Source organism: Pistacia vera, unplaced genomic scaffold (genome assembly GCF_008641045.1).
Source record: "Pistacia vera cultivar Batoury unplaced genomic scaffold, PisVer_v2 Contig167, whole genome shotgun sequence".
NCBI classification, from domain to species: Eukaryota; Viridiplantae; Streptophyta; class Magnoliopsida; order Sapindales; family Anacardiaceae; genus Pistacia; species Pistacia vera.
This window is the reverse complement of record NW_022195758.1, coordinates 523,973-536,173: the sequence shown is the minus strand read 5'-3', so window position 1 is coordinate 536,173 and position 12,201 is coordinate 523,973. Positions and strand designations below refer to the sequence as shown.

Sequence of the window (12,201 nt, the reverse complement as noted above, 5' to 3'; positions counted from 1 at the left end):
CTCAACCAACTAAATTCCCCGTCGCCGCGGCGAAGAACATTTGGTCGCCGCGGCGAAACTGTCCAGAGAGTTTCACCCTGGTTCAACCCATCTTCGCCGCGCGAAGATTCTTCTTCGCCCCGGCGAAGCTTGGTACCTCAAATTCTTCTATTTTCAACCAATTTCAGGCACACAATCAACATAACATTCAACAAACATATACAAAAACCAACTCGATTAGGGCGAAAGAGGAAACAATACAACTACCTCAAGCGGGCGTGACACTTAAAAGAGATTATACCTACTCCTTTGCTTTGGATTGATGAAGATTAGCTTCAAAAGGATGAAACCTCCACACTTTAACACCACCTTGAGAGGATTAGAGAGTGGCCTTGGCTAGGGAGAGAGAGCTTTTAGTTTGTGTTTGAGTGAACAAGTGAATAATGAACAAAAATGCAACCTTTTGCACTTATATATACTTGGGCTATTTTGCAATTATTTATTTTTCACTTCCAAGCCCAATAAAATCTTATTTTATAAAGGGACCCCACGAATTTAATATGCTACCCTTTGAATAATCAATATTATTCAAGGGCCCATGTAAACTAAACTAGTTTACATTAACAACCCATAAATTTACCCTTTTTACCTTTTAACTATTAAAAGGTTATTTTTGTTCATCTCATTAATCTTAACACTTTAAGATATAATAATTAAATATAATTAATTATTGCTTGACCTTTTTAACCCTTAAAATGTCACAAATAATTTTCTATGCAACTATTACTATAGAAATCCCGTTATTACACTCCGAAGGTGCTAGCCCTCTTCAGATAATCATTTCTCTCTCTCATCCTTCTCTAACTTCTCAAGGCTATTGGTGTGACCATGTAGGTCCACCGTGGATTAGCCATGACCCAGTTCTGGATGAATCCAAAAACCTGTCCAGAGGCCCAACAACTATGGTAAACATCTAGCAATGTGCCATAGTCCCTAAACCACGATGAAGAAATACTTCATCGAACCCATTTCAGATCATACGTACCATGCAGGTAAAGTCCCTCCATTGAGATATCTTGAACGAGCATGGATTCATGGAATGTCAAAATCCTAAACTCGATCTTCTACCGAATCGTCGATCAATATGTCTGGAACTCATCATCACAAACTTGCTTTTGTATGACTAATAATGGACTCTGGCCAGAGATTCTGATTTCTGACATTTATCGACGTTCATCTAGGAACTTGAATCTGGATGGAGTCAGTGGTACTCCCGATCCTATATTTTCGAGTCAATGGATCCCCTCTTGACCATCGTTCGTTTCCGCATATGAACAACACATAACCAAATAGGCTTTATTATACAAAACATGATTAGTCTCGTACTTATACACCATATGAACCATACACATCCGTATCAGATCCAGCTACAATGTCTCAGGTCAAAGGACTACATCGTGCACTGATATGACCAAACGATAAATCATTGACTACATGCTTTTCCAAGTGATTTGTCGTTATTCAGTCACGTTTGAAAAACAGTTCACCAACTGCTAATCCATACCAATGCCCAGTGACATGACTATCATCGTCATCCGTACTTATATCAACTCATGATATCTTTCAGAAGTATCCGATATGCCTACTGTGCAATACAGTTGCCCAAATTATATTGCTTCCATAGGGAACCTTTTTCGATAATTCATTTACCGATTAAATGAATCATCTGGGCAATTCATATATGTACTTTATTTTAAATGCATGACTAAATAAAGGAAGCAATTTATATATATGAATTGAAGAACTTTTTCTTCTATTATTTATGATATATAGATACAGGACAAAATGCTCTGAAATCGACAACACAAATGGTTTCTAGGGCATACACTAATATACACTAACAATAACATCTTCCAACCCCGCAGCTTCCCATGCATGGATAGCAATTGAGCGGACAGCATGAAAAGGCATAGAGTTCCTCGGGAAATAACCCACAATGCAATAAAGCCATCAACATCATTGTCATCAATAACATCATCCGGTATAAGTAAGATGCCATCCTTAACATCAAGGTCCACAGCTTCAAGGGTGAAATAGGACCCGACCTTTGTCACTCCAACCTTATCCGCCAAAGAGGAGGACACTCCTAAGGTGCTCTTACCCATACTTTTCTTCTCTACAACTGGCTTAGGGACTGGCTTTTGGTCACGGGCCCCAAAAAATGCCCAATTAAGCTTGAAAAGCTTCGTGGACTTCGGCATTTTTAAGCCATGAAAAGATTGCAATGTCAAACCTGCAATATCATTAGATTCAAACTCAAGAAAAACAAAGGAAGAGTTTCTATGATGAAAAACCTTGGCTCCTTGAATCGCCACCTTTGAGAAAACGGGGCTCCAAATCACCAATCCATAAAGATTTCCCCAAATTCACAGAAGTTTGTGGCTGCTGGGACTGGTGGAAGCAGTGTTTAATGTTTTGGCTTGGGTTGGGGGCGGCACAGTGTTATTTGGGAGTGAGGGGTTTTGTAACAACTACTGTAAACTAGTACAATGCATGCATAATAACAATAGAAAATGGGCCCAAAACTTTTCCTTTTTTTTTTTTATTATTAGTCATACGTCTTTTGTACACAAAGAACGTCATTTACAAAAATGCCATTTTAAAAGACAAAACAGGGGAAACAGTGTAGCTATTGCTCCTCGCTTGCCGACGCCCCTCCGACTGCATCGTCACCTAAAGAGGATGACTGATAACTCTCACCTAAACCCATAAACCCTAAACCCTTAAACCCAAAACCCCAAACCCCTAATCCCTAAACCTTAAACCCTAAACCCTAAACTTTTTTTTTTGGATAAGGTAAGTATTTATAAAAGAGAGCAAAAATGTACAAATATGAGGGGCATACCCCATGAGGATGACTGATAACTCTCAGTAAAAAAACACATGGGAAAACCCACAAAGTCACGAACAGCATAAAAAGAGCACGTAGGCTCCCCACAAAGCAAGAAGATGCCATAAAAAACAAAGCCACAAACCGGCATAAAAGAGCACGCAGGCTCACCACAAACACAATGCCACAAACTGGCACAAAGAGCATGCAGGCTGCTTACAAAGCTAATCAGGAAGATGCCATATCGCATGGAGCTGAGTCGAGATCTTGTACTTAGGTGCTAGACCCAAAATCTTGGCCCAAACTAGATCACAAATAGCTAAGACAATATCTCTGCGAGAGCTACAATGCTGACGAAACACGCAATTATTCCGTTCCAACCATAGGAAATAAACTGTGGCTGAAAGGACCAACCGGGAAAGAAGGTGGCTGAAGTCACCTTTTCATCGAAGATGCAAGCTAGCCCACTAGAGTAGAGGGAGCCAGGAGAGAGTAGGCCATGTAGAGAGCATCCTGGTAGTGACCTCCCACCAAACATAACTAGAAAAGTCACAGCTGAAAAACAAATGGTCATGGGTCTCTGTAGCTGATCTGCACAAAACACACAGGGAGGACATAATGACACCATGAGAGTTGAGCCGATCCATGGTGTGAAGCCGACCAAGAGAAGTGAGCCAGAGAATGAAAGAGTGGCGTGGAATATGCCCTAGAAACCACAAGAGATGATGAATCGAGTTCACATCCTGTTGCAGGCTGAATCAATAGAGAAATGTCCAGATGGATGGCCCTTCCATGCAAGATGGTCAGGATGACTCGCTGAAGGCTGCATTGTAATAGAGCCCCAGATATGTTGAAGGTCTACACTGCTCAAAGGAAAGTCCCACAAACCATCCCGAATAATGTCTGAAACCCGAGCATCCCATGGCAAACCAGTGGAAGTCAAGGTTCTAAAAGGGAACAAGTCACACAGAGGACCTTGCGGAAGCCAATGATCTCGCCATAACATGGTGTCCCTACCATCTCCAATGCAAGTCACAATAAGACCCCGACACCAAACCCTGCTAAGTAAAATCTTCCTCCAAGCCCATGAAGCCCCAGAAGTAACTCAGATATGCCAAAAGGACCGACCACGGAGGAGAACTGAACGGGCCCAAGAAGACCATATAGAAGATCTATCAGTAAGTAGTCTCCAAACATGTTTAAGAATAGCCACCCTATTCCAATCTTGGATCCTCTTAATCCCTAGGCCACCCTCTGTCAATAGATAGCAAATAGAAGACCATGCAACCTTGGCAGCAGAAGGGGACAAAGAAGTACCCTTCCAAAGAAACGAGGCCAAAATACTATAAATCCATCTAACTGTAGCTGCTAGCAAAAGAAACATGGACGACCAATAAACCTGTATGGAGAAAAGTACTGACTTTATCAACTGTAGTCGGCCTACATAGGTCAAAGATGCTAATGTCCATAGCCTAATCGGAGAGAGAATTCGCTCTAACAGAGGCCTATAATCAGAATGTCCAAGGCGGGTAGAGATTAGAGGAACCCCTAGATATCTTACAGGTAACTGGCCCAACTGGAAACCCATGATAGACTGTAACCCAATCTGCTCCTCATCTGTAACTCTAAAAAGAAACAATTGGCTCTTCTCTGCATTAGTCACTAATCCAGAAACCTTAGCAAAATAATCCAAGGCCGATTTGATCAAGCTAACAGAGGAAGCATCTGCTCTACAAAACGCCATCAAATTATCCACAAAACACCACCAAAGCATCCGCGAAACACAAATGAGTAATAGTTGCCCGCCTACCTCTCCAATGATAATGAAAACCAGGGCTGTGAGAGGTTTCTCGAAAAATACTAGTTAACCCCTTCATAACCAACACAAAAAGGTAAGGAGAAAAGGGTCCCCCTACCGAACATCCTGGGAGGACCTAAAAAAATCGTGAAGCTCTCCGTTTAGGGCAACAGAGAAATACGGTGTAGAGATATATGTCATAATCAACCCCACCATACGCTTAGGAAAACCCACGGTATGTAATCCCAAAAGGATGAAATCCCAACTCATAGTATCAAAAGCTTTCTGAATATCAACTTTAAAGGCACATAGAGGTGAAGTACCCCTAAGATGATAATTCCGCAAAAGCTCCTGAGTCAGCAGAATATTATCAGAAATCCTTTGACCCGGGACAAAAGCTGACTGGAAAACCCCAATAATATCCGGAAGCAATACTTTAAACCGATTCACAATCACCTTAGAAATGCACTTGTAAAGTACATTACAACAAGATATCGGTCTAAAGTTCGTCATACGACTCGGGCTCTCCACCTTAGGAACCAAAGCAATCTTGGTGGCATTAACACATCTTGGCATTTCATTAGTAGCAAAAAAATGTCTCACTGCATCTCTGAAATCTGTTCTAATAATATCCCATGCCCGCTTAAAAAACAAAGATGTGAATCCATCCGGGCCCGACGCTTTATCATCTAGGATAGAGAATAAAGCAATCATAATCTCATCATCAGTGATAGGAGCAGTCAAGGGAGAAATCATATCAGGAGAAATGCGTCCAAAAAATACCTGGAAGCCTCTGCAATCTGAGGTTGACTAGGGGCAGCAAGAAGATGTTGAAAAAAACCCACCGCCAGACGCCCTAAACCCTGACTGTCAGTAACATGGGTACAATTCCCATCAGTCAAACTGTGGATACGGTTTCGAACCTGCCTATGGATCAACGACTTATGGAAGAACTTAGTATTTTGATCCCCTAAGTTCAGCCACTAAACATGAGACCGCTGCTTAAAGAAAGCCTTTTCATCTCGACAAAGACTGACATACTGGTTGGCAAGGTTCTTCTTCTCAGAGATACACTCAGTAGAAAAGAGGTCCCGATCCAAGTTTCCTTGAGCTGTTGCCCACTAAGCCCAAGCCTCAATTACCCTGCTGGAGATATGACTGGAAACCCTAATATGTAAAGATTTGAGCTTCCGTTTCACTAACCCCAATTTTTGCGTAAGACGGAACATAGGATTGCCTACAATAGGCTCATCCTAAACTGCCTGAACAATATCCCTAAAATTTGCATGATCAGCCCAAAAATTTAGAAATTTAAAAGCAGATGGTACCTTGCCATGGCGGGGACCAAACCGAACAACAATAGAGTTATGATCTAAAGCATCCCGAGGTCAAAACTCTGAAACTATGTTCGGTCGATCAAGGAACCAAGAAAGTGATGCAAAGACCCAATCAAGCTTCCATAAAATAATCCCATCGCCCTGTTGACCATTATGCCAAGTATACCGAAGCCTAGTAAAGGGAACCCCAATCAACTCAGCATCATGGATACATTGGCGAAAATCATCCATATAACCATACAATGCAGGATCACCACCCACTCTATCAAAGGCTCCCAAGATGGTATTAAACTCACCAAACACAAGCCACGGGAGCCCCTCTGAATCAAACACTGCCGACTGATCCCTAAGGAAATCCCACAGATTGCGACGATTCCTAAGGTCATTAGAACCATACACAAAAGTAATCCTAAATGAGAACCCCTTAGAAACATGAGTAACCCTGCAAGTAATCTCCTGAAGAGAGCAATGAAGACTATTTACAGAGTAAAGAGAAGAGTCCCAACATACAAGAACACGGCAAGCAATAGAATATGTCGCATTAGACAAAAACTGCCACGAAGGACAAACTAAAGAAGCCACCGACTGTAAATGAGACTGCTTAACCTTAGTCTCCAACAAACCAATCAAACCCAAAGAAGAGTCAGAAATCCAATTCCACATTGCGCGTTGTTTCGAGAAGCCATTAAGGCCTCTAATATTCCAACTCCCTATCATTGGAATTGGGATAAAAACAAGCTAAAATCACTTGAGCCGAAACCCCCGCTTTCCTCAACCTATCCCCTTTGCCAGGGGTGGCAAGGAAACTGATCCAGATAAGGTGGCATCTGGTGTCTGAGATCATCACTATGCAGAACAAGTGAGGCAAACCTGTTGGAGGAAGTAGATTGCCTACTCCCAGAACTCATAAAGGACTGAGTGTTTTCTGTGCAATTTGCGAATCCTATAATACAGTCCTGCTCATCCTCAATAGGAAAAGGTGAATCAGATTCCGACCCTGATTCAAAGCCAGAAAATTCACCTCTGCTAGCACGAACAGTCTGCTGATACGGGACCAGAGCCAAAGAAGCATCCCCAACTCTAACTGTACTCGAAACTGAAACTGAAACTGCAGATGGCATTGAAACATCCCTTTCTCTCTCCCTAATGGGATCAATAGTGGCTGACTGCCTCAAAGGCTCGCAGTTCTTAGATTGCCCTGCAACAGCTTTCCCTGGTGCCTTCTAGAAACTAGTAACTATCGTATTCTTACCTTGAGCTATAGCCACAGTAGGTACCTCTGGTTGGTGACAAACATGACCAAAAACACAGCACTTAGGGCACCTCTTGAGGGTCCACTCATATTCCACTGTAATCTGAATGGGTTCCGCAGATAACCGGCATTGAAATTCAAAATGACGTCTTAGAGGCTTTGCTGCATCTAGCGCAACACATACTCGAGCATAATCCAAACGGGTCCGCTCTGATGTTGTCTTATCACTAGACAATGGTCCACCCAACATAGAAAAAACCATGCAGACTCCTTTGTGGGACCACAAAGGATAAGGCAAACCATGCAAATGAGCCCATACTGGAACCTTAGAGATGCGACTTTTATCAAAAGTAAACTGAGCATGCCATTGTTACAAAATTATAGAGTTTCCCCCAAACATCCATGACCCTCTCTCAAGGATTGAATACACCGCATCTTCATCCCTAAATCTAAAAATGTAGAAACCAGTACCTATGGACATAACATCTTCCAACCCCGCTGCTTCGCATGCACGGAAAGCAATTGAGCGAACAACATGAAAAGGCATAGAGTACCCCGGGAAATAACCCACAATATAGCGAAGCCATTCAACATCATTGTCATCAATAACATCATCCGGTATAAGTAAGATGTCATCCTTAATATCAAGGTCCACAGTTTCAAGGGTGAAATGGGACCCGACCTCTATCACTCTAACCTTATCCGCCCAAGAGGAGGACACTCCTGAGGTGCTCTTACCCATACTTTTCTTCTCTACAACTGGCTTAGGGACTGGCTTTTTTTCATGGGGCTCAGAAGACGCCCAATTAAGCTTGAAAAGCTTCGTAGACTTCGGCATTTTTAAGCCATTAAAAGATTGCAATGACAAACCAGCAATATCATTATATTCAAACTCAAGAAAACCAAAGGAAGAGTTTTTGTGATGAAAAACCTTGGCTCCTTGAATCGCCATATTTGAGAAAACAGATAACAAATACTTGTCATCCATCCATGGCTCCAAATCACCAATCCATAAAGATTTCCTTGAATTCCCGAAAGTTTGTGGCTGTTCGGAGCTGATGGAGTCAGTGTTTAATGTTTTGGCTTGGGTTGGCGGCGACACGGTGTTATTTAGGAGTGAGGAGTTTGGTTCGGACATTTTGTCAAACACTTGGTGGCAGGAAAAAAAATGTGTGATTTTGGTGAGTTTAAAGTTTAAAACAGCAGGGATTTGTGAAAAAATGCTAGGGGTGAAGAGGTTTTGGTGTTGGAAAGGGGAAGGTGGTCTGAAGGGCCAAAGAGGGGAAGGCTGGGCGCTAGGCGCTAGGCTGGCTGGGCCCTAAGTGCTGGGCATTGTGGGGCACGCGCGCGCATGCGCAAGGCCTACAGATTTTTATTGAACACTTTATGTGCACGATAAACGCATCCAAAACCCAACCAAATACAACCAAGTTTTCCAGGAATCTGCAAAATCAAAACCCAGCAAGAAACCACAAAAAAAACTGTAGAAAATCACAACAAAAACACACCAAAACAGGTCCATGAAATGGGCATAAAAAACCCAAACCAAACAGCACGTTCCTAGGAAAAAACAGTGAGTTTTTTCGGGAACCAAAGGTCAAATAGGTGCAAACAGATGTGGGGATTGTCGATCCTGCCCAGAAGAGTCAGTGTTGGCACTCCATTGCAATTCCCGAATGAAAAACCCACTATAAAAGAAACTCCAGATTTACAGTCTCTGTCAATTTCAACGGCCAAATCCCGACGACCAAAACCCCTAAAAGAGGCAGTGATGAAACGACAAGAAAGCGCATTGAACAAGCTTTCCAGCGACGATTAGATCGCCAGATTCTAGTGCCAGATGCGCCCGGAGGAAGATGGCAAAGTTTCGGCGATAACCACGAGTTGAGAGCAAAACCACTTAAGAAAATTCCAGTTTTCCCTTCCTCCCTAAACCCTATACCCTCCCTAACCCCTAAACCGTAAACCCTAAACCCTGAACCTTGAACCTTGAACCCTAAACCCAAAACCCAAAACCCCCAAAACCCAAAACCTCCCTAACCCTCTAAACCCTAAACCCTAAACCCTAAAACCTAAACCCTAAACCCTTAACCCTAAAATCCTAAACCCCTAAACCCTAAACCCGAAACCCGAAACCCCTAAACCCTAAACCCTAAACCCTAATCCCCAAACCCCAAACCCTAAACCCCAAACCCCAAACCCTAAACCCCAAACCCCAAACCCCAAACCCTAAACCCCAAACCCTAAACCCCTAAACCCTAAACCCTAAACCCCTAAACCCTAAACCCCAAACCCCAAACCCCTAACCCTAAACCCTAAACCCCAAACCCCTAACCCTAAACCCTAAAACCCTAAACCCTAAACTTTTTTTTTTTTAATTTGGAAAAGTTAAGTATTTTATAGAAGAGACAAAAAATGTACAAAAGCGAGGGGCATACCCCAAGAGGATGATTGATAATTCTTAGTAAAAAAAAAAAAACACATAGGAAAAACCACAAAGCCACAAACGGCGTAAAAAGAGTACGCAGGCTCCCCAAAAACAAAACAGGAAATGCCATAAATCGCAAAGCCACAAACCAGCATAAAAAAGCACGCAGGCTTCTTGCAAAGCTAAACAGGAAGATGCCATATCACACGGAGCTAGGTCGAGATCTCATACTTAGGTGCTAAACCCAAAATCCTGGCTTGGACTAGATCACAAATAGCTAAAACAGTATCTTTGCAAGAGCTACCATGCTAACGAAACACTCTATTATTTCGTTCAAACCATAGGAAATAAACAGTGACTGAGAGGACCAACCGGGAAAGAAGGTGTTTGAAGTCACCTTTGCATCTAAGATGCAAGCTAGCCCACTAGAGTAGAGAGAGCCAAAAGAGAGTAGGCCATTTAGTGAGTGTCCTAGTAGTGACCTCCCGCCAAGCATAACTTGAGAAGCCACAGCTGAAAAACAAATGGTCATAGGTCTCTGTAGCTAAACTGCACAAAACACATAGGGAGGACATAATGACACCATGAGAGCTGAGCCGATCCATGGTGTGAAGCTGACCAAGAGAAGCGAGCCAGAGAATGAAAGAGTGACAAGGAATATGCCTTGGAAACCGTAAGAGATGATGAATTGAGTTCACATCCCGTTTGTCTCGTAACACATTCCAGGCTGAATCAATAGAGAAACGCCCAGACGGGTGGCCCTTCCACACAAGATGGTCAGGAAGACTCGCTGAAGGCTGCACTGTAATGGAGTCCCATATATGCTGAAGGTCGGCACTACCCGAAGGAAAATCCCACAAACCATCTCGAATAATGTCTGAAACCCGAGCATCCTATGGAAAACCAGTGGAAGTCAAAGTTCTAAAAGGGAGTAAGTCACACAAAGGTCCCTACAGCAGCCAGTAATCTCACCATAACATGGTGTCCCTACCATCATCGATACAAGTCACAATACGACCCCAACATCAAACCCTGCTAAGTAAAATCTTCCTCCAGGCCCATGAAGCCCTAGATGTAACTCGAATATGCCAAGATGACTGACCACGGAGGAGAACAAAAGGGGCCCAAGAGGACCATACAGAAGACCTATCATTAAGTAGTCTCCACACGTGTTTAAGAATAGCCGCTCTATTCCAATCTTGGATCCTCTTAATCCCCAGCCCACCCTCTCTCAATGGATAGCAAATAGAAGACCATGGAACCTTGGCACCAGAAGGGGACAAAGAAGCACCTCTCCAAAGAAATGATGCCAAAATACTCTCAATCTGTCTAACTATAGCTGCTGGCAAAAGAAACATGGATGACCAATATACCTGTATGGAGAATAGCACCGACTTGATCAACTGTAGTTGGCCTGCATAGGTCAAAGATGTCAATGTCCATAGCCTAATCCGAGACAAAATTCACTCTAACTGAGGCCTACAATTAGAATATCGAAGCCGGGTAGAGATCAAAGGAACCCCTAGATATCTGACCGGTAACTTGCCCAACTGGAAACCCATGATAGATTATAACCCAATCTGCTCCTCATCTGTAACCCCAGAAAGAAACAACTGACTCTTCTCTGCATTAGTCACCAACCCAAAAACCTTGGCATAATAATCCGCAAAATACTATCAAATCATTTGCAGAACACAAATGAGTAATAGCTGCCTGCCTACGCCTCCAATGATAATGAAAACCAAGGCTATGAGAGGTTTTCCGAAAGATACCAGCTAACCCCTCTATAGCCAACACAAATAGGTAAGGAGAAAAAGGGTCCCCTTGCCTAACACCCCGGGAGGACCTAAAAAAATCGTGAAGCTGTCCGTTTAGGGCAACAGAGAAATACAGCGTAGAGATACATGTCATGATCCACCTCACCATGCGCTCAGGAAACCCCATAGTACGCAGTCCCAAAAGGATGAAAACCCAACTCATAGTATCAAAAGCTTTTCGAATATCAACTTTAAGGGCACATCGAGGTGAAGTACCCCCAAGATGATAATTCCGCAAAAGCTCCTGAGTCAGGAAAATATTATAAGGAATCCTTCGACCAGGGCAAAAGCCGACTAGGAACTCCCAATAACATCTGGAAGCACTACTTTAAATCGATTCACTATCACCTTATAAATGCACTTGTAAAGTACATTACAACAAGATATCGGTCTAAAGTTCGTCATACGACTCGGGCCCCCCACCTTAAGAACCAAAGCAATCCTGGTAGCATTAACACATCTTGGCATTTCATTAGTAGCAAAAAATTGTCTCACTACGTCTCTGAAATTGAACTAATAATATCCCATGCCCGCTTAAAAAACAAAGAAGTGTATCCATCCAAACCAGAGGCTTTATCATTTGGGATAGAGAATAAAGCAATCATAATCTCATCATCAGTGATAGGGGCAGTCAAGGGAGAAATCATATCAGGAGAAATGTGCCCAGAAAAATACCTAAAAGCCTTTGCGATCTGAGGTT

General features: G+C 42.7%; 1 protein-coding gene across 1 annotated transcript; it reads right to left on the bottom strand.

The window, feature by feature from the left end:
* Positions 1–6,055: 6,055 nt before the first annotated feature.
* On the bottom strand, positions 6,056–8,094 carry LOC116125517. The gene is made up of 4 exons (XM_031411225.1): positions 7,687–8,094; positions 7,257–7,611; positions 6,957–7,202; positions 6,056–6,714 (listed from the first exon to the last, which is right to left on the bottom strand). The coding sequence occupies exons 1-4, from the start codon at positions 8,092–8,094 to the stop codon at positions 6,056–6,058; spliced, it is 1,668 nt and encodes a 555-aa protein (XP_031267085.1).
* Between the last annotated feature and the right edge of the window lie 4,107 nt (positions 8,095–12,201).

What these genes read in the sequence shown, in the direction of transcription:
- LOC116125517 (XM_031411225.1), bottom strand. Translation starts at nt 8,094, where the DNA reads ATGCCGAAGTCTACGAAGCTTTTCAAGCTTAATTGGGCGTCTTCTGAG. An exon ending in GATTTAGGGATGAAGATGCG is followed by an intron (nt 7,612 to 7,686) that starts GTGTATTCAATC and finishes TGGCATGCTCAG; the next exon opens with TTTACTTTTGATAAAAGTCG. An exon ending in TATTGAGGATGAGCAGGACT is followed by an intron (nt 6,715 to 6,956) that starts GTATTATAGGAT and finishes TTCCAATGATAG; the next exon opens with GGAGTTGGAATATTAGAGGC.